General features: G+C 36.4%; 1 protein-coding gene across 1 annotated transcript; it reads left to right on the top strand.

Annotated features, from left to right (window-relative positions):
* Positions 1-211: 211 nt before the first annotated feature.
* On the top strand, positions 212-24,100 carry RAB38 (RAB38, member RAS oncogene family). Its single transcript, XM_035329269.1, is given in 5 exon segments — positions 212-460; positions 462-503; positions 2,556-2,818; positions 10,631-10,911; positions 22,957-24,100. Coding segments are annotated over 5 exon segments (786 nt in total). The 5' UTR covers positions 212-413; the 3' UTR covers positions 23,110-24,100.

Consider the following 24,100-nt stretch of genomic DNA (forward strand, 5'->3'; position numbering starts at 1 on the left):
AAAGGGATACATCAGTGTTGTCAAACTAGTCTTGCAGTTATCATTTAAGACACAACCAGCCCAAACTGTCTGCCTTACTCTGTGGCAGTGCTTGTTGTTCCTACAGCAGAGCTGTGCAAATGAGCAGTACATCTACACCTCCCTGTCCCAGTGCCTTTGGATGCCAATGAGGCCAAATCAATACTGACACATAGTTCAGGAGGCAGGAACAGTCCTGCAAGAACATGGATTAAAGCAGGGATGAAAGCCTTATCCCAGCTCAGCAGCCTTCTGTAGAGACCATTTATAAAACCTGATTTACCATGCAGAGAAATTAGGAGATCTGGATATAGCTTTCCATCAGACAGACACTTTGTTATGTGCTTCACATTAACTCAGAGAATCATTCCTCTAAAGGCAACAGAGGTTCTTACATGCTTACCCCACATCTGAACACCACTTGTGGCCCTACTGCCATCCTGGGGTGACCTGGATTTAGCTTGTGAGGAGCTCATTGTACCAGGGTGTTGCTGGGGCCAAGAATTTAACTAGTTTCAAAGAAGAATTGGAGACCTAAATAATGTGATTATTCAGTTATTATAGCTAATGCTAACAAAAACTTTGGAGGTAAAGCCTCATGCTTCTGGTTGTAGGCCAATCTCTAACTAAACTCACTAACAGAATAAGATTGTAGGGACGGTTACCTAATTAATATCTGCTCACAGCTAGGTTTTGTGCACAGTTTTCTGGGCATTGGCACATCAAAGAGTATTTAAACTATCCAAGCCTGTTCTTTTCTAACCTGTAAAACAAGAATCTTCAACTTTAGAGAGGAACTGTAAGTGCTTTGAATTGCTTGGCTAGTGGATACTCTCCAAAAATGGCAGTGCTAGGAAAGCAAGAGTCACAGCTTGCACACTGCCAGATCACAATGATAATGAGCTTGAATCACACAAAGGTAGTAGCTGATAGGAGTGAAATGATTTGCTTCTCAAATTGCAGTCTTTAATGATTCCCTTAGCTAACAAAGCTAATCCCTTCATAATTTTCTCTCCAAACAGAAGTATACAAATAACAGCTTATTTTTTGAAAATTTTTTTTTTAAAAAAAAAAAAAAAAAAAAAAAAAAGGACAATAACAACAACAACAACAACAACAACAACAAAAACCTCCTCTTTTATTAAAAATACAAAGCTTCAAGGAGAAAAAAAAAAAAAAAAAAAAAAAAAACACTTTTTTTTTAATCTTCAAATTGCACTTTCCCATATATGTGTATATAAAAAAACTTTTGAGTTTAAAAAGTGATTATAAAACAGTACAAAGCATAAATGTTCGCAATGGTACTCTGAACACTTTGTCTTCTAAAATCCAGCTTTTGGATAGATGACAAATTCCTAATGCCATTTCAGTGCACGTTTGGATAAGAACTCCATTAAATGGTATTTCAGTAAGTGTATAATATATTTTCATTTTATCACTGTCATTGATAAAAGTTAAAACCATTCACAGATGAGTTTCACACAATATCAAAATTATGGGAGTTTGCTATCAGAACTGTTAAACGGTTCAAGTATCTCAAGGCAGCAGATAAAGGTTGCCAGCAAAGCTGCCTAACTGAAACTGTCACTGCAATTTTCTTTTAAAAGTTAGGGTCAATCATGTCAATGGAATGATTTACTCAAATACTTTTAATTGTTTGCAAGTTTAATATCACTCATATTGGAAAAAAGATAACCATTGAGACACTGGCATTCACATGCTCTAATGCTTTTATGCTTTCATAACTTCTAATTATCAGAGTCATGGGATAAATCTTCTAGATTTTTTGCATTTTAGATTCCTGTTATATGAAAACACAAACTTTGAGCCATGAACTGCATTCAGCAGATGTGAGCATGCTTATCGGTACAGACAGATGATAACAAATTATTATGTTAAAACAAATTAAAAATATGTATCTATTATAATTAAATTCACACATCCTTCCTAGCATGGAAAAATGTAAAGATGTTTTATATTGTTATTAACTGCCACTTCTAGAGAAATAAATGAATTCACACTGACTTACATTGGTTAAAAAAAAAAAAAAAAAAATCACATCTAAAATTAGTCACATTGGTTTAATTTTTACACTTTAATGGAAGGGTGACATACTGAAAGGAGATTTCTGCATTTTTTGTGGTGACTGTCATTTTAAACATGTCTGGAAATGAGCAGGGGGTAATAAATTATCACCAAGAAGACAGTGATTAAAGAAAAGTTTGCAAAACTAGTGTACAATAGAAACATTGTCCTTGCAGTGAGGAGTGAAACAGGGAACAGGACTGTGGCACTAATTTTCCTGCAAAGTCTTTAGCAGTCAGACTAATCCCAGACACACCTCGTTCTGACCTTTACACATGTACACACTAAACTTTCTGGGAGACTTTTCTTCCCCGAGTCACTTGCTTACTTCATCTCCCGGCAGGGCTGCCTGCTGGACCTGGTGATCCTGCTTCCGAGGGAAGGAGCCTCCACCTACCTTCTTCACTTCCCTCCCCAGCTCCTCACTCCCTCTCTTCCCCTGGGGCTGGCAGGATTCCTGGGCCAGAGCATGCAATCAGTTTGCAGGGAGCAGTCGCAGCAACAGGAAAGATGCAGAAGCACAGTCAGAAGGAACACCTCTACAAGCTGCTGGTGATTGGGGATCTGGGAGTGGGCAAAACCAGCATCATCAAACGCTATGTCCACCAGAACTTCTCCCCCCACTACCGGGCCACCATCGGTGTGGACTTTGCCTTGAAGGTCCTCAGCTGGGATGCTGAGACTGTGGTACGGCTGCAGCTCTGGGATATTGCGGGTGAGTACAGAAGGGAACCCTGTGCCCTGTAACCCATCTAGAGACAGTACAAAATATAGACCCAAATTCATTTGTTCTAGTATTTGTTACCTGTGCGGTGAGGGAGAGGAGACTGAGGAGAGAGAACTTCAGGGAAACTTGAAATTTTGGAGTTTCCATAAAGCCAGCAGACCCACAGGCAAGGGATGTCAGAGCAAAACCTGTCTTGTCTGATTTTTCTCCCAAGCCCTCAGACATGGTCTCCTCTCTCAAATGGCCCGATTCTTCCCCTACAGCTGCCACATCATTATACTAACAGATCTTTGTGATGGGAGGGAGACTGACAAGAATTTCTTGTTGTGTCTATTTAATTTTGTGGAAGAGATGAAGGATTAAGTAAGATGGTTAATATGATTTTTATAGTTAAAAACTGAGGAAAAAATATCCCAGGGTTACCTGATCACAATTCCTTCCTTCCTTCTTTCCTGCCTGCCTGCCTGCTTGCCTGCCTGACAGCCTTCTTCATCCTCTCCATCCTACCTTTCTTGTGCCCAATTCCTTGTGCCCGATGAAACGTAAAAACTTCTGACACACTTTGAAAAGGCTAGTGTTTGTATTTGACAATTCTTTGTTAGAATTTATTTACTCAGGTTTACTTGTTCTTTTTTCTAATGTTAAACAAAAAAGGCACTTTATGCTCTGGGGGGGATAAGAGTAAAGAAGTCCATCTATCCTTGCATGCCTGCATTATTTAAAAAATACAGAATTAACATTGTTGCAGTCAGTGTTTCAGATTTTTTATACATAGCTTCCAACTAAAACCACAGCTTCTCCTCCTTGCCACATCCCTTCCTAGGAATGAAACACTTTTGATTCAATTCACAAAATAGAAGTTGTGCATGGCATATTTTACATGATATAAGTAATCATTTTTCATGTAGCGTACATGAGAATCCAAGTTCAGCAATAACACAATATCTTACAGTAAAAATGATGGCATTTTTTAAACTCAATTAAAATAAGAAGTTATGCTCATTAAGAAGGGAATGGAGGTGAAAATTGCATCAGCTGTCAGGCAGTTGTGCCAGCCTGTGGGTTCAATGATCTAGTCTGGAGTTGTACCTAGTAAAACTAGTGGAATAGGAACATTCTTAGCATTCTTATCAACGGAGGGAGTGCCTGTCTTCTATGCTTAGCTAGTTCATATCTGAGCTCTGAATTTAGCACCAAGTTACTAAAACTTATGCAACAACACTGTGTTATACAAAATATGCATAACCTCCGCTTTTTTTTTTTTTTTTTTTTTTTCACAATAATATACTTTGGGGGATTTATGATATTAAATAAACCTGTTTGTTTGTTTGTTTGTTTTGTTTTGTTTTTATTACAAGTTGGAATAATGGGGAAAGCACTGCTTTTATTGCTTACCAGTGACTGATTGTAATGATACATATGTACTTGTTCAGCAAAACTTTTTTGCATGAGACAAAAAAAAAAAAAAAAAGCCTTTAATAATAAATTCTGAGTACATTGGGGACTTAAAGAATGTATTTTGCATGCCTTGTTTCAGAGATTTATTACACTACTAATCATGTGCTGGCAGATCATATGATGTAGCTTTCAGTCAGGCTGCAGAAGCAATTACACCGAGTTGTAGTACTGAATGACTAGCATGCTTTCTGAGTTATCACACATGACAGAGAGAATTACAGGACAGTACTAAATTTCATGTGAATTGCTCAATTCAAAGCATCTCTCTGAAGGTCAAGACAGCGGCCAGTAATAAACAGAGCTGCTGTCTCAGTTTTAATGACTTCTGTGTAAGGAGCTTTAGCTGTTGATGGCTGTACATAGAAATTAAGTTTTTCAAGCAACATTCTGAATTCAGATCACTCTGGTGCTGGCACAGAAGTTACAACAACTATGGCATCTGGCTGATGTGAAAAAAAGTTGTTTCAAAATGAAAATGAAATGAAACTGATTGGGCATATGGAGGGAATGGAAGCGTTTTCCCCTGGCTGTGGCTTTCATATGTCACCATGTGCAAAACACAGATATGTAGGAGTAGGAGGGGATAAAAAAATATCTGGTTTCAGAAAAATCCCTGTCTTTTGCTTGAATCCTTGTTATTAGGTCATGCCTAGCTTTGGGGGTAAAGCAATACATTTTCTCTCTTTAACCAAGATTAAGGATGTTGGCTTAGCATTTAGGACATTTTTAATTGAAACAAATTCTGCAAATGTGTTAATAACATTTCATATTGATACTTATATATAAATATAAACATATAAACATATATATATTTCCGGTATTTTTGCATTTCTCACTTCTTAGACTCCCCCTTCATTATACAGTCAGTGAATGCTACTACTAAGCATAATGTGTATACTTCCTTGCACTTCACGGTGTGCATCAGTAGGTACCAATTTTTTAACAATACATAAATAATTTTCTCAAAAATGTTTCGAGTAAAACTAGCATCAATCTTATCTATGTTATTAGTAAGATTTAAATACCTGGTGATTTCATGGGAGGAGAGGTGTACTCCATCCATAGAAGGACCAATTTTACCCATTACATACCTCCTATAAGAGATATAACAGGGAGAAAGTAAATTTGATTGGTGCCATCTCATTTCATGGTTAAATACCATGTACTTTTCTATAATATATTATTGTGTATTCCTTAGTTTGTTAAACAAAACTAAAATAATATCTATTAGCTAAATGTTGAGCATGCATTTTTTAACACGAGAGATAAATGCCGAACAATAATAACTAATTAGAAAAAATTAATTCAAAGATAAAATTGGTTGTTTTTCACATATTATTACATTGGTTTCTTTGTTTGTTTGTTTTTGTTTAGGGAGAAATAATATGTCTGTTCCTAAAGCTATGGCAGTAAGACAGGAATAATTGGATAAAAAATCATGGTTTCTCATGTTATGATGTCTGTAATAACATAGCGTCATTAAAATGCACTAGTTTATGTCTGATCCACTGAAGTGTCTAATGATTTGGGTGACTGCGTTTGCTATTTTGTGTGGGAGAAGATACATGTGGTACAATTCTCATTGTGTTTAATTTCATCCATTTTATTTGACGGAATGTCCTAAACTCCGTTATGGTGTTTTTCTCCCTCTTGAAGTGTTCTACCACCTTTGCTGTTGTGTCAAATATCTTTAAATCTTGCTCCTCTGTCTTTTGTTTTGTTCTCTTTCTTTAGCTGTTTTGTTACCTCTATACGATCATCCTTTAAATTTGTGGACAGACTGTTGGAGGGAAGATTTAAAAGAAATACTTATTCATATTTGGAACAAGGTTCTTACAAGATAGGATTACTGTAGGCCTCCCTCCTGCGGTGGGGTGGCCCTGCAGTTGCAGACTGGAACCATTTTTGATGAAGCCAGCTGTTGCAAAAAGGAGGTCCAATGGAGCTGCTCTCTGGGAGAGTCACGAGGGACAGAGGGCAGCATTCAGAGCCTCCCACTCTCAGCTACTTTTTCAGAGCAGGCATCACTGCCGTTATCCCTTCTGCTGCATATGTGTAGACTGGATTTTTCATTGCTACCAAAAATAGATTGGTTTACTTTCACAAGGCTGGATCTCGTCTCATAAATGGTTGGTCCACTGCATTGGAGACATTCACACAACACTGGTGTGACCAGTTTGATTTCATTTCCCTGCAATTTTTACATTCCAAAGCAATAGTATTTGCTTAGATATAGTCAAATGTCTGAATAGTTATAAAGTTTTGCGGACCAGTACACTCCACAAGAACCAAACGGGCCATTCGCAGATGCGAGGCACTGTACATCCTCAATGGTTTAGGGTTTTAGTGGCTGCTAGGTATTTCAGTACATATGCATAAATAAGATAGTCATGGTGATTTCTAGGCTAAGTTACCTTGAAATTACTGTCTGCAATCATAAATAAGTCCCTCACTGTGACAGTTTTATTTTGGTGGGGATTTGATGGGATCTGTGGGCCCAATCCAGCTCAGAGCCGGCTTCTCCACATTCTCATGTGCTCAGTATGGTGTGTTTTTTAGTCTGGTTTATGTTTCAATCTTGCTTCCACAAAGTCAATGACTTGACTTAAAGAGTCAAAATTCTGAAAGTTCTTTCGAAGTACAAGATAAAAAATGATTAATCCTTTTGCACATTTTCTAGCTTTTCAGTGTGTGCTAAAGGCCCTCCGTGTAAAGCCATGTGGTTCCCAGAAGCTTTTCCCTCCTAGGATGAGGGATAGTAGTAAGAAGTAAAACCCACAGTAAAATTGGGCATTAGACAATTTTTGTCTACACTATTTTTCAGATATTATGGTGGAAATCATCTGAGTTTTAGCACTTTCTCATTAGTTTTACAACTTTATCAAAGATAATAGTGATTAGTGGAGACTGCAGTTCTGTAGAAGTCATGCTTATGTAGTGTGCATTTTTATAAACTATAATTGTTCAGATATTTATTGCTTTAAGCTTATTAAATGATACCTTACCCTGCTACAGAAGTATCTGAGATCAATATAAAAGTGTGGACAGGTACCATTCACAGAGGAAGTCCTTCCCTTTAATGGAAATCTTGTTGCTTTGGCACCTTCATCTCTTTGGGGTGACTTCAAAGTGGAATAAGATTCATCTGGTTTAACAATTAAACATCTTTTCCTTAACTGAGTGTAAGCTAGTCACCTTGGGCTCATCAGGGAGTCAAGGGCAAAGAGTAAATACCTCCATAAGGAAGCTTATGTGACCTGTCTGTCCTTGCTGAGAACATCCTCTAGATATCTCTTCTCAGTTCCTGACTACAAAAGGACCCTAATCTTAGATAGAAAATTAATTTTTTAGAACCTAAGTTAGGGCTGATGAATCCCACCATAGAGCAGTGGGCAAAAGCCATCAGACTCATTGGGCCAGCTGCCAGTGGCCTTGCAAGAGATACAGCAAAGCCCAATGGGCCAGATCAAACAAACATTTCACAAGTTTCTGATCCTTCCTACATAAAGCAAAACCCACCTGCCTCAGTCCCTCATGCGATAAAGCAGGTTCTAATGTTCAAGGCTGCTTGTGAGATACCACTGAATACCTAATGGTTGACCTAATTTGCAACATAATTACTGCCAAAACCATTGTGTTTCTGAAAACACAAGTCCACATTCTGACACCATCAAATGGTGCCTATTTTCACAAGTAATTCTGCTAAGTGAAAAGGTTTTAGGAACCTCGTCTATTAAGATAAATACTTGTTCAACTAATTTGGAATCTTTGGAAGAAGAGTCCTCCTGGGTGCTTTGATACCATGTTTAGTACTTGAAGCACAACACAAACACAGACATCCCCTTTTCACAGTGTAATTTAAGTAAGAGTGAAGCCATTCTGCAAATAACATAAAGCTAAAAGTCTGTGGCTACAAACCACCTCTTTTCAAAGCTTCATAATATCTTTATGTTAAATATGTTCATATATGAATATTCAGTCATCTGAATATAAATTAATATTCAGTCATCAGCTCCATTCCTTCTCTTTCTTTGAGGTGATTTGTAATGGAAGTTGGTGAGTTCTGTCTGCCTGCATAAAGTTGCTTTTACTAGTACAGGGACTTTTCTGTGGAGTGAAAACCTAGTTATCTGCAAATGCAGTTGGAAGCAGGCAAGAAATGTCACACCATTTGTCAGTACTTTATCACCACTAGCCCGAAGAACACATCTTCTGAGCCTTTTATGCCTCTAACCTTCATTGTTTCTGATGCAGGATTTTTTTCTGCAAATTAATAATTTATTATATATTCTACATCACACCTATCTTAGAGAACTGAGTAGTGCTGAATATGTGTAAGACCCAAGTTTAGTTATTCTTACATCATCTACATCTCCTCTGCAGTGCAAGCAACTCAAGAACATTGCATGAGAAGTGTAAAGTATCACTGTAATGCAATATACATCAAAAATTAATTGTATATATTGTTGACCTCACTGATGAGATTCTAATCAGTCCTTGATTTTTGTTTGAAGGTACCTTCTTGCAGATGAAAAAAGTTTGCTCAACAAGGAGGTTGTTGAATAACACATGACTTAGCCATTCATCTGATCAGCCCACTAATAGGAATCATAAGACATTTTAATAAAGCATGACCATAAAAAATTTTCAATCAGACCTTATATTTTTTTTCCTTTATATATATATATATATTTCTCTCTTGCATTATCAATGGAAAACAATGATTGTTCAAGATAAAAATAAATTCCTGAATAAATTTGGGGATGACAGCTATCTGCCTTTTATTTCTGTATCATGAGAATGACTTTGTGTTTGCTAGAACTATTGCATAAAACCAAAGATGAATGACATAAATAGATGGTGTTGGCTCCATAACATGCATTCAGTAAATTCCAGGGGCTGGCCCTAAGTATGTCTGGTCAGTGTCATTTCCATTAATTGAAACTGCATGGTTTATAAGCCCAGCAATCAGGATGCATAAGGTCTCATTCCAGCTTTACATTTGACAGCACAAATTCCATCACATAAAACCTCTATAGGTAAACTTCTTGGGGTCAGACAGACAGGCAATCTTCTTATCTTCACAACCCACTCAAAACCATGCACATTAGGAAAATCAGGCTAGAAACAGGTTTCCATGGAATATTGTCTATTTTCATAGAATGTTTCCTCAGCTATGGAAATATATGGTTAAATACAATGGCTGTCTTACTTAAACCTATTGTTACTTTGAGATGATTCTATGATTTATAATTATGGCATCACAGCTCAGCAGTGAGATCAATGAATTTTTTAAAATGTTTTTATTTTTTCACTTTGAGGTAAATTCTGTGTGCTTTATTTCCATTCTTGGAAATACTTTTTTTTTTTTTTTTTTTTTTCCAAATTTACCATGAAAACAGCATACATGTTAAAAATAATAATAATAATAATAATGACTATCAACATATCATATCCTGTCATCTTTAACATTTTTTGTTGCTAACCATGTAAAATAATAGGCATTTCCTATTGTCCATGTTGAAATATAATAATGTACTGTTATGTAGAAAAAAAAAGGGGGGGGAGAGTAGAAAGAAGATCCCAAAATATATTTCCTTAAAATCCTTTGAATTCAGCAAATAAAGCTATAAAACTTAAAACACATCTAGTGTAAAACTTTTCCTCCCAGTTCTTCTTACTAGAGCTATACAGCTCCTTGTATTGCTACTGTGGTTTGTGGTTTTCTGTTTTCTGGTAATGTTTTCCACTTTTGTAAAGCTTTAAACCTTTTGCACCTCTTTGTTCTACTTTGCCAGTGACAGTAGGCTCATAATGACTCTACTGCCTGGTATGGTTCCAGAGCTTAAGTTACTGTTTACTAAAATCACTTGCATAAAACTGTGTGGGACTTTCTGTCAGGCATGAGATCAAATGCATTAGAGGTTTCCCACATAGTACTGTAGTATCAAGGAGCTTCAAATCTTATACCTACATATTTTGTGAGTCGTTTAAATTCTTGTGATGTACACCAAGAGTCTGGGTATTGTCGACAGAAATATGGCAGCTTAATAAAACTGTACACTGAAGTTCAAGCTTGTCATAAATTTATTACATTTCCTTTTATGTTTGCTTTAAAACTCCTTTTTCTTGCTGTACTCACATTTTCATACAAATTAATTTAGTATTCTACTTATCATTCTTTAGATAAATAGTAGCCTTCCAGAGGTGTCAGACTTACTTACAAAATCAAGCCCTACCTTCAATAATATTCTATTAGAAAACCTGGTATGTGAAATATCGACAGACTGGAAACAGTGATTTTTACAACTATTTTTTTTCTCCCCACATTCATGATCACAGGTCAGGAAAGATTTGGAAACATGACCAGGGTCTATTACAGAGAGGCCATGGGAGCGTTCATTGTCTTTGATGTTACAAGACCCGCAACATTTGAAGCAGTGACAAAATGGAAAGAGGATTTGGACTCTAAGCTGGTTCTTCCAAATGGCAAACCTGTGCCGACAGTCCTCTTAGCAAACAAATGTGATCAGGGAATAGATGTTCTTATGAACAACGGCATCAAGATGGATCAGTTCTGCAAAGAAAATGGGTTCGTGGGCTGGTTTGAAACATCAGCCAAGGTAATGTTTCAATTTCTTTTTAAGTGTTTTTCAAAGCACAGAGAAATTGGTTTCCAAAGTAGGTCACTGTTGAAATATGTACTTTGCAAAGGTCTTATTTTGGTGGATTTAATTAAAGGTGAATTTGTAAAGTAATACAGCCTTCTATGGCAATTTATATTTGTTTTAGGCCTTTTCTTTCAAAACAAGTTATATGCAATGTCATGAAATGCTACAGCTCTAAGACTATAGGCCAGCAATAAGTATGTAAACAGTCAACAATTTACTGCATAATAGCTTAAGAAAGAAGATGACCTTTGGCAAGATACAAAGACTACCTCTTATGAGAATATGAGGAAATTTTTCGTAATTCTTAATAATGAATATTGTCTCTAAATTTTTATATAACCATTGTCTGTAAGATCTCCTGATTTGAGACAAGAGCTTCATTGTATTAGATTCCAGAAAGACAGTCCATGGTAGCACTACTCTGGTTGTACTGTTCTGACTGTTGTAAGTTCTCATCCTCAAAAGCCTTTTTAGAAAAATCACATGTCCCAAGAGGGAGAGAAGTTCAGTGGTCAAACTGCTGAATGAGCTTCTTTTGGGTTAAATTTTTTGCCTTTGTACAGATTTCCTGGCTAAGAAACTCAAGATTAAAAAGGCACTGGGATGGTTAGAGCACAAAGGCCCAGCATACAGTGTGCTTGTATACCAATTTGAGATTTCTCAGACAACATCAGTACATGCAAAATTTACAGAGCTGGCACAGTAAGCCCGAAGTTTCCTGAAAGGGAACTAACTATCTCACTAACTGTGTGACTACAGGGCACCAGGATATTGCTATGGCTTGTAGAAGATGGTCATAGCCTTGAGGATTTTCAGATGTGTGGTTGACTTTGACAGAAGGTCCCAACTAATTTTATTAATAAATAAAAACTATACTCAAAAATGCAGTGAACTTTTAATGAAGAATAAGGTAGCCATACAGGACTAATGAAAAATTTCTTCTTCTGAAACAAGATTTCTATTTATGAAGAGAAGATATGACCAGGAATAAATAAATGTGTAACACCAGTATCCACAAACACATTTCTGAAAGCTTTCAGTATTTTTAGTCTTCTAAATATAGCCTTTGTCCTGTATACTTCATCTGTAAAACATGGATACTCTTGTATCTCCAGTCTATTGTCTGCCTTCCAGTCTATTGCTCATGACTACGGAATTTAGGAAAGCAGCATTTGGCTTCTCCTGATGTTAAATGAGAGTTTTTGGATGGTTTTATTGGCCCCACGTACCTAAATTCCACCTACACTGTCATCTCAGTGCCTGAATCCATTTTTGCTTCTGTTTCTAACTGCTTTGGAGCAGAGATGGACTCACTGAGTGAGAAGCCTGTGATGTGGTTGTCCAGACTCTTCTTGGATTCAATGGAGAAAAACATACCCTACTATACTATCCTGAACTGGACACATAGAAAATTTTCTCCCAAAAGGAGAAAATTATCTCCATTTACTAACAAAGTATCTTAACTCTCTATATCCTCTCAATAGCTGTCTAAAATTTATACCCTTATATTTGTATAGTTTCTACCACAATGTGACTTTGATTTTTTCTAGCACATGAAATTAAAACATAGGAAATCTCATGTCTTTATTCCCATCAGCAACAAAGGTATCTAATCAGTCCCATGTTGCTTGAACTTGAATTTCTGCTATTCAAAGTATTTCATTCCTATTATGACAATGACTTTTATTAGAAGCTTGATTGTATATGAAATAATGATTTAAACATAACATCTTGGTGGATATTATGTTTATTGTATTCTTTAATTGTGAAAGCTGCTCTCATCATTAACAGAACAGAGGAATGCTTTAATGTTCAAAATGTATAGTGTGGCACTGGTTTGGCTACAGTTGTTAGTAGACTGAAAACCAAAATGTTACATTTAGTTGTTTAATTTCTTTTAAACACTTTGTGAAAGTTACTTAAGAATCTTTGAAATGTATACCTGTATTTTACTTTTCTGGTCTTGATATCTTCTAAAATATTAATATTTAAAAGAAATCTCACTTGCAATCAGCAGAGGTAACAGCAGGTTATTGCCTCAAGCACTACAATGACTTGTTGGCTGAGAGGTCATTGTGACCAGTGTCTTTAATTTCCTACTGAATGGGTCTCAAAACTAGCCACTGTCTCTTCAAAATGGCATTTCTAGGGAGATATTTTGGTCTAGGTTCATGTGTAAATTATCTTTCTCTCTATATAAAGTTATTTTAATTGCAGCATTTGCAGGACATGGTTTGAATTCAGTGTGGTTATCTGCTAATTTCAGCGTGGTTATCTGCTGATTTTTGCTGGATGAAGCAACCAGAATCCAGTAAGGACGCTATCTAGTTCTGTTTAAGAAACAGGCTGAGATGTCTTACATCAGATTCTTCATGATGATTTTGAAAGAGAGTTAATTATTGCAGGAAATAATAAAATAAATAAATATTTTTTAAAAAAGGAAAGAGAAACCCAGAGAAAAAAACACTTGGAATAGCAGCTGTCAGTAGAAAATCTGGAGAGTGAGGGGATTTTATCGTGACAAATTATCGTTTGTGTGAGAATTACATGTTCTGGACCTTTTCAATATTTTCTTAGGTGTCTAGCTGCATTTCAGGCCACAAATCATATGAAATAGCTGGTTGTATTTGGGATCTAGCTCACCAGTGATGTATAATATTGTATGTGGCTGTTTTCTTCAGAACTACTTTTTCTTCATTTCTGACATTTACATCACTCTACGTTTCCTGGGGACAAGAACCAATTCACTGAAAACTCAGGCCTGAGGGCAAAATCACCACAAAAATCATCTGGAGAGAAATGAATATCAGATTGTTTTAAAATGCCTGGATCTAAAAGATTTACAAGGAGAATGAGATGGAACGGGGGAACAAGATGGACCATTTTTTAAAGGATACAGGTTTCATTATTCTAGGTGGTTTGGATCAGCAGCTGGTCACTGCTATTTAGCATATGAGAAAGCATATGAGGAAGGAATCCATACTGAGTTCCGTTAATTAGTCCCCAGCAAGCACCTGTCCTCCTCTTAAAAAACAAACAAACAAAAAAAACCATTTATTTTGCTATGGACTACTTCAAGTCAAGGCAGGGAATGAACGTACAAACAATTTCAAAGGTGGCAGAATTTTTACCATGATAGTGGAAGGTAGGCTTTCTTGTGGAGAACCGTGGAAATGTAAAGGACAATTAAACCTAAAAGAAGTGACAATGGAGGAAAATTCAGTCTGGGGTTTTCTGAGACAAACAGGTATAAGATTTTGACTTAAAAAAAAAAAAAAAAAAAAAAAAAAACTTATTTTCCTTACTTTTTTTTTCCTTACTTTTTTTAGCTTACTTTATTTAGGTTTTCCTTACTTTGTTTAGCTCAGAAATAACTGCTGGCCAGGCAGTCCTCTGTTTACCAGTCCAGACATGTTTGAACAGAAAGAAATCCGGTTATGAAGTTGTGACAAGACTTTTCTTCAACACCCATTGTGATTGGAGCAGTGAGGGTTGAAGCCACATGACTATTGTAGACTGTTCTTTGAATCTATAGCCTAGAATGTGATATTATTCAATTCCCATACCTGATATCCATCCAGACTTGTAGATTCTTGACTTTAGAATGATTCAAAGCAAAGTAATACCACTAAGGACTGTAAAATAACAACATTTAGGCTAAGTTATATAAAAATAATTTCCCCACTTGGTCTAAGTTCTGAACTAAACCTATGCACTTTTTTTTGTTTGTTTGTTATTTTAAAATATTGGATGTTACATATATCCGGTATTCTGTCAGCCTGAGGCATATTAAATAGTTGAACTGAGCTCTAGGGAAAATAAAAAGCTAGCTGTATTTGCTATAGAGAATAGAAACTCTTTTCTGAAGTAGAAAAACACTGACAGAGAAGTCATCGTATTGCAGCTAGCAGTTTTAGTAGTTCAAATAAGTAATAACTCTTTTTTTTTGTGGTATCCTGGAATAATTAGATCTCCAGAGGTTTTCTGCCAACATGCCTGGAAATGTTATAGCCTTCAGAACAAACTGAATATGATTTATGTGTGTTGGAAAAACAAAGGTGATTATTTATAAAAACATTTTTTTTAAGTTCTATTTGCCATGCCTAAAGTAACATGCTATATATGTACCTACCATATTTCAACCTGTCAATGGTTTGAAATTTTTGCCTGTGGCGCTGGCAGATTACACCAAAAGACATCACTGTATTATTCCCTGGTGCTGGTTTTTCTTAAGTTAACAACTTTAATGTAAACTATTTGAGCCATGTAATGTATCCCTTTGTATTAGTTTTGATTCTTACATTAACCTAAAGGAAATATTCAGCCTATTCCAATCTTCTGCTCCCTACAAAGACAGAAACTTCTTTTGATAGTCTCTCATGTAAGAAGGACCTCACTGGGCAACAGCACAATGCAGTGTAGTCATGTTATATATAACACTATATTTCCAGTGGGGAGCCTTGTCTCTTTTACACATATCTTTGGTTTGCTCATATTGATTGCAGTCTTAAAAACACATCCCCAGATATACACAAAATAATCCTTAATAGTAAATTATTTAATCAATTTCATTAAAATTATTGTGAAAGGTACATTTATTTAAAGGAAGGAAATTTCTCATTTTTGTCACACCTTCAGTCATCCAGCATGTGGCCAGAGTAACTTAGAAGTCCACTCACTTTTCCAAGCCTTTAAACTGTCATCACCACCATTCCCAGTTCAAAGAGACTAGCTTTTCACTTGGATTAGAAGAGCAGCAATTTGAAGCTTATTATCACTTCATAATGAAAATGGAACTCATGCATCAAAACAGACAAGTCAGGCAAAACTAAATGTGCTTGAAAATACCTACTTCAGAAATGAATTGAACTACCTTACCACTTACCATTGCTGTGATATGATCGTGTTTGAGTTTCTCATTCCATGCTATAATTCCACTGTCAATAATGGAGAATTAGGGAAAAAGACAGCCACATTTAGTCCATATTGCCCAGAAGGTCTGGTAGCCATGCCTTCCAGATCCTTACCAACCTAGGCTAAGCACAGAGCTCCTTCTGTACTGAGCACCGTGACTGGGAGACTGAACACCAAGTCTTTGGGCTATTTGGACTCATCCTATTTGGACCTAGAAAAAGTTATATAATCTTTCCTTCTCTAGAAAAGGTAGGTAATAATGTGTCCTTTTTCCATTTTTGTCAGACAAGCTATACAGAATGGGTCATAGTGCTCAAATTCTGCAACAGGAATCAGGAGTCCTCTTTGCCATTAATCTTCTGGGTGACTTGTCAGAAAGTCACTCTCTGACACAGCCTCTTCTTCCAAGCAAGGACAGCAGTTCTGCTTGTCTACCAGTGAGCTCTGTGAATGAAGCAAGCTCTACTGTCCTTGTTTAAAGTATAAATTCTTCTGACTGTTCAATTATGAAAGTTAAAAAAAACAACAAAAATAAATAAATAAATAAATAAAATAATAATAATAATAAAAACACACACACACACACACACACACACAAACAAAAAAAAAAAAAAAAAAAAAAGCTATGTGGTAGACTCAAAGAAGGACATGGTTTTGATTTCCATAAAGACAAAATAAGGTCATGAGTATGTCATTGGGACATGTGTATGAATTATGCTGACACACAACAGCTAATCTACTGATCTGGTAACTGAAACCAAAGCAATCTATTTGAGGCTGCCAGACACGGTTAGGAATGACTCCTTACATTGTCTTTCTAATTTGCTTGGAAAGAAAAAAAAAAAGAAAAAAAAGAAAAAAAAAAATCTATTCCATCTTACTGCACAGAGATTTAGAAAATACTCCTGTTTCTGCCATAAAACAGGTGAAACGAAGCTAACACCTAAGGCAGAACCTTCCAGTTCAGATATACAGTCACTCTATGTGGAATCCTCTGCAGATTTTGTTTCCTGAAACTAAAAGAAGAGTTGCTTCAGAGCATGCTAGAGGCATCAGAACTGTCCTGTAGCTCTCTGGATCACTGTTCTTAAATACATTATTTAGTACTGGTCAAAAGCTGAAAATTCACAGAATTACAGAATTATTGAGGAAGGTGCTTCTTGAGGTCATATAGTTTTAGCCCAATGGAGTCCAGTAGGAAGATCTCCAAGTCTGGACACTCCTCAGCCTCTCTGGACAGCCTGTTATAGTGCTCAGTCATCCCCATTGTAATAAAGTGTTCTCTTGTTTAGATTCAATTTCATGTGTTTTACTTCAGTTCCAGTACATCTGCTGCTCAGAATAACCTGGAAATTTTGATGTTTCCTTCCAAAATGAAAATTCAAAAATTATTATTCAAAATAATTAAATTGTTCAGTTTAGGAAAATCTAAAATCTAAGAGAGCCCTTGGCTGAGCTCTGAGGTTAGAAGGACATGCTGCTCTGGTTCCTCAGCTGTGAGGCCTGGCAATGCAAGCTGCCTCTGTGTGCAGCCAGTGTTTCCTTAGGCAGACTGCCCTGAAACCACACAATCAGCATCTTCTGATGGAAAGGATTGTGTTGCAGGATTTCCAAACAACTCTAAGAATTCAGTCCCAGAAATTATCTTGTTCTCAGGGGTGCAGACACAGAACTGCACATCTGTAAGTTTCATGTTCATGCACCTGGATGCCTTTTAACTCATGCTGTTATGTTTTCCTAGAAACCCAACCACAGAAATACAACACAACATCTTAATAAGTCTCTGCTACCCGTGAGTTACAAGATTATACACTCTGATAAGCGAGTATGTGTTGCCATTCCCTCAGATTTGTTGCACCGGGAGAGTGCACATTAAAATGAATTTTAAATCGTACCCCTTCTCCTGGATTTTAGTGCATAATAGAAATAAAATTGGAAAATGATGAAGTCATCTTGCAGCCTCCTCTTCTCCTGATTGGACACCCCAAGGCTCCTCAGCCTCTCCTCACAACACGTCTTCCTGCCCTTTTGGCATCTTTGTTGGCCTCCTCTGGACTCTTACAAGGATGTTAACATCCTTTTTTTTCTATTGTGGAGCCCAGAGCTGCACACAATATTGAAGGTGATGCCACACCTAGATGCTAAATAAAGTGGGAGAATCACCACTTTTGATCAGCTGGCCGTGCTGTGTTCAATGCACCCAAAAATGCGTTTTTCCCTCCTGGCTGCCAGGACACACTGCTGGCTCATGTGACGGTTAGAGCATCTGTCCAGAAGGGTGCTGTGAAGGACAGTGTCAAAGGCCTTACTAAAATCAAGAAAGATCACATCCACCATCCTCCCTTCATCCACCAAATGGGTGACCTTATCCTAGAAGGATATCAAATTACCAAGGCAGGACTTTCCCTTCAGGAACCCATGTTGACTATGCCTGATAATAGCTTTGTTCAGTAACTGCCTTTCAATAACCCCCAGGACCATCTTCTCCATAACTTTTTCAGGGACTGAGGTCAGACTAATAGGTCTGTAGTTTCCTGGGCTCTTCACTCATGTCCTTTTTGTACATGGGTATAAAAATGTCTAGTTTCCACCCCTTCTCCATGACTTTCAAGATAAGATTCAGAAGTATCAGATTCAGTCAGAGAAACAAAATACCTGAATATAGAAAGGGAGCAATTTTATATCTGAAAACAACCAGAAAGAAAAACCTAAGATATGGCAAAGAAAAAATGAATAATAAAGTTTAATTTGGAAGTGAGACAGGCCCATAAAGCTATTAAATGTCTTTTTTCTTCAGTAAAGAGCTAAGAGTCAGTCCAGTTTGAAGGTTTTGTTTCTTATACTCAAATGTGATGCTCTATGTGATGCTCTATGTGATGTTCTATGTTTGTGTGAGAGGTGGCAGATAAGGATAAAAACAATCCAGAATACAAAGAAGCTCACATGTATACTACTGTGAGACATTCAATAAAGTATTTATTTTCCCTTCAGTTGATTGTTGCATTACAAGACTATGAAATTTCCCATAGCAATGGGATCAAATATTTTAAGTCACGCAACCTTCCACTCCCTTGAGTTGCTTTTCTTTCTGCAAAAATGTCCTTTGAGATACTTTTGAAGGAGATCTTTCTACAGAGCAAACTGTAATTTCATGTGTGTCTTTCAGTGTTCCTTTCTGGTTTCAAAGATTCAGAATTCAGAATTCAGAATTTCCCCTACCATTAAGGCAGGCTACACTCTTCAAGATGGCTTAAAGAATTTGCTCAGAACATGAAAGAAACGAAGTAAAAATGAAAAAGAAAGGAAAAGAAAGGTGATCTGCAGTACTATCACAATTTCTGTGGTGTTTTGTGTAGAACAATAGTCATAAGAGAGATGACAGTTAAAGGATTTCTACCTAGAGACTGATAGAAAGATATCATTTCACTCCATTGTTTCACTTTTATTTTCTTTCATATTTTTCAAATGGTGAATTTTATTCTTAGATACCCAATGGGGTCAGTTTCCCTGTTAAGTACAATTAGTAAGGTGTCTGTGATTATTCCTCTCTATCCAGTCTTACATCCTGACTGTTGGTTTCTTTGTATTTGTTGGATGGATTTTCACCTGCTTCTTTTTCTCTGTCCTTCCCTAGATTGCTTTTCAACACCTCCTATTCTCTAAAATTGCCAGGTCTCTGAGTGTCTGTTTGGATAGCAGATCACCTTCTACTGTCTGCAGCTGCTACTTTGCTGCCTAAGAGAATATTGATCTTATTTTACTTATGTATTTATTTATTTCAAAGCACACTCCAGGATGAGAGGTGCAGAAATCAATATTTCATTAGACAGACCAGAACATAGCAATGTCTGATCAACAGATCTGGGACAAGGATTAGGTTTAGAATAAAAGGCAACAACAGCATCAGAAGGGAGGTGGTCCAGGCATGGAGCTGGGACTGCTGGAATTGCTTTGGTAGCAGAACAACCTCCTTGTGGTGAGCAACTTAAGGCAATGCTTCTTATTTGTACCATGTACCTGTTGTCACCTGAACCATTGGAGAAGGGTGGAGTTAGACAAAAGCTTAAAAACATCTGTGTTGGCTTTAGGGGCCACCTCTTGCTCCCTTGTCCCCTGGCAGAAATTTTCATCCCCACATCTAGACTGTACATATAAATGTTCAGGAATGACTGGGATAAAAGCTGGATGAGAATATGACTGATCCAGCACACACTATGGATAGGAGTTTTTATTCCTTATCTCTTACATACCTCTTATTTTTATTCGTTACCTTTTATACAGAACTAAGAGAAGAATTTTAACTGCTTGGCTGCAAATGCTTTAAATAGTGAAGCCTTGCAAACCATCACATTTTGCCTGAAGAAGCAAGAGCTCAGTCACATAAACTTCTGTAGGCACATCTGAAATGATGGTGCTCTGGCAGAGAGGAAGGTGGGCATGGACTGAAAGCAGAATCCTATTCAGGTGGAATGGCTAGAGCTGAGCATAAAAATTAGCTTTATTTAATCCTATTTCACAAAGAATCAGTAGATCTGAGAAGACACCTACCAGTGAAACAGTAGACTCAATCCAACATGCATCTAGCAAGGAAATCAGCAATATGGGTAAAATTTGGAAAATAATTTCATTAAAAAGGAGAAAGAGCAATACAGAAAAAGAAAAACATTTCATTTTGGTATTTCCAAAATTAAATATTTTGATTTTTTATGTCAAAACAATATTTGCCTGTTCAAATTTGGCTTACTTCCCCCAGAAAAATCTATAGAGGATTTAATAACCTAGTTTTGCTTTAGTTTTAGTTCAGGCTGAAATAGAACAGCACTGTGTTTTGTTGGTGGTGGTGTTGGTGGTATTTTTTTGTCTGAATTTTTAGTCTCTGCCACCTGGAATTCCATCTAGCACGAGTGTGGATAAGGGACATTCACCTATACCCAAGCCTTTGTGGGCTTGGGTTCATTCCCTCTTTCCCACTCCTATAAAATACTGATCTTAAGTCTCTGACAAAGAGCTTTCACATGTTAATACATGTGAATATTAATGTATTTAGGCATAAACTGAGATAGTCACTAAGACATTCTTGAAAAAAAATAAATGCTCCCATCCCAGAAGAGAAGCAGCACATGGGTAAACAAAATGATTATCAGTGCATTAATAACAGAATACATAATGGAAAAGACTTTTTTTTTTTTTTTTTTTTTTGGTAGGAGGGTGGGAGGCGGAATGGATTTTTTTCTTTTTTCTTTTCTTTTTTCTTTTTCTCCATTTGTTAACCTTCTTTATTGTCAGCTCTTGAAGTAGTACTGAGATATTTTTCAATGTCTATTTTTTTCTAAGAAAATTTCACAGTGTCCTGAAAAAAAACTTTTCATATACAGTTGAGGAATTTTCTTGTCTGGTTCAGGAAAATCATGTGATAGAGTTGCTTTTTGACAGTTCAGTACAGACCTGATTCCCAGCTCTTCATTACTTTCCAGGGGTTAGTATGTAAATGTCTTGTCTAAAGTTTTGATTTTTTAAAACCAGACGATATTCTTTACAGGTCAAAGTTGAAATATTTCAATTCACTTGTGTAGTTGAAGAATGCTGTGAAATGTTGGCACTAATTAACATTTCCAGTTAAATCTCCAGATTTCAACTCTTTGTTGTGGTGCAAAGTTATGGTCAGTTGAGTTTATGGAGCTTTGCAATTGACTGCAAGAAGATTAGAAATCAGTCTCACGGAACCCATTACTTTGGCTCTTAATTTTTCATATAATTGTACCGTCTCTATTGAATCACACACATGCACTTTGTTTTCTTTTTTTATAGCTGAACTGCATACTTAAAAATCTCATCTGACTATTTTGAATACACACATAAAAAAGAGTTTTACATTGAATTTTACAGGTTATTTTGTTTGTGATGTTGCACTGATGCTGAGCATTTGCTGAAGGTAAACTTTATGGCATTGTGTGGGTGGGTAGGTGTGGTCTCAGTATAGCAGGCTCCAGATTCAGCTTGGAAACCTGGGTCAGTCTTAAGTAGCAAAAAACTCATAATTTTTATGGAGCAAGAGAAGTATGTGCATACAAATAAATACATACTTATATTTGTATATAAATATATATATGTGCATGTAGGTGTGATATGATTTCCTGTAAGACTGAAGGTGCAATGAGCTTCTAACTCTTGTCATATGAAATAAGTGATCAGTGCCAATACCTAGAGTAGGAGAGTGTATTTTATGCCAGAAAGCCTGGCTTCTTATTCCAGCCATACCAGTTGCTGTCATTAAAAAAATCCTTACTCAGTATTCCTGCTTATTTTATATGCTGTGCTGAGCTGTGTCTCACCGATCAGGCTGTTTCAGCTTTGCTTATTCTACAGAGTAAGGGTTGCTGCAAGTTAATCATGCTGTGGAAGAAAGCCTCTATAGAGTGAGGATTTCTGTCTTGAAAATGAAAACAATGTTAATATATGTCTTCTGAAGCAGTATGTTGGAGATACAACCTCAACAAAAAATAACAAAAAAATAATAAGAAATAAGAAATCTTAATGATATGGATTTTTTTTTTTGCTGTTTTATGAATAATTTGAGATTGTATTATTTTTTCAATGAATCTGTTCATCATAAGTTTCATTGTGAGCATGGTATAATAAAACTCTTCTGAAACTATGGATAAAGTTTTTAAAAAATAAGAGCTATTTATACCTGTAGTTGCTGACAGATAATTAATAATTTGAAAATCAGAGTAACCATTATTCAAGCAGTGAAATATAGATTCTGGAGCTTTACTTCAGCCATTTGTCTTTAACATCTCTTTAGTGATTGTATAGTTTATTGAGGCAGTCATATCACCAAGACTTTGGGGTAATTTAAAGTGAGTTCTATGTATAATTTAAAGGAGATGTGAATCATAATATACATAAAATTTAACTAATTAAAAAATGAAAGTAAACATTTTTAAAATGTCAAAATCAATTTTTAAAAGTTGTTTATTAAGTAAACTTTTGATGTAGCCTAGAGAAAAGTTTAATTATACACAGAAAATATGCAGCATAGTGTAATTAATATTGACTAATCAACCTCTCTTTCACTTGCAGGAAAATATAAACATCAATGAAGCTTCCAGATGCCTGGTGAAACACATAATTGCTAGTGAGAGTGATCCAGTTCAGCCTATTGAACCAGATATTATAAAACCACACTTGAATTCCAGCAAGATTGTCAATTGTTCAGCTTGCTTTAAATCCTAAGAGACTTCCAGACTATTACAAGAGCTGAGCAACTATGACTCACAATGTATACTGTATCCAAATGTACCCAGCCTGCACAGATTTTCCATAAGCAAATTTCAGTTATCTCAAAAATATACTTAAAGTTTTCCAGAAATTTTTAACAGTTAAAATATGTTGTGAACTGTTCATTGATAGAAACTACTCAAAACTGTCTGACTACTAGTCAAATAAGTCTCATAGTGATGGCTGTGTTTTCCTGGTTGGGTAGCACCACCACTGATATCAAAATCTATTTCCTTATGATGTGGTTTTTGAAATCTCGTATTTGTGATGTGACTGAAGCAACACCCTACTTATCCCTTGGTCCTCCAGCCCATCTTCTCAATTCTCTGACCAGACAACCACCATTACACTGTTTTGTCCCCCATTACAGTTGAATAATCTTGTTTCGTATGAGGAAGGTGATGATGGCAATATAGCTGTTCAGGAAGGGGCAACAACACTCGCAGTGAAATATTGCCAAGTTCAGTCTCCTGGATGAAGTGGTAAGGTTGAACATGAAACAACTTTCCATGTCATTCAATTCCCCAGAACATCTCAGCTTGTGAAACTGAACGTGAGTTAGTTTTTGCTGTCCCTCCCTGAGGAGTTACATTCTCATAGTTGTTATCATTATCTTCAGATGAAGCAAAATGAAACAAGTCAAGGGTGAGAGGTTACCAAACAGGAAATCAGGGGTATATTCTCACAAGTGAAGTGGCTGAGAGTTTTCAGAAAGGTTATCTATTTCAGAAAGCCATCATCTCCTTAAAAAAAGAACTCCATAATTTTGTTCTTGCCCCTCCATCCATGTATGTTGTCCCCATGTGTTTAAACTGTACTCCAAAAGCCCCTGAATGCAACCTCCCCATTATGTTGATTCTCATGGGAAAATATACAATAACATAACAGATGAATCTTTCAGGAATACATCTTTGTTGAATAGCAGGGTATTTGTTTTTGAAGAACA

Source organism: Oxyura jamaicensis, chromosome 1, assembly GCF_011077185.1.
Source record: "Oxyura jamaicensis isolate SHBP4307 breed ruddy duck chromosome 1, BPBGC_Ojam_1.0, whole genome shotgun sequence".
NCBI classification, from domain to species: domain Eukaryota; kingdom Metazoa; phylum Chordata; class Aves; order Anseriformes; family Anatidae; genus Oxyura; species Oxyura jamaicensis.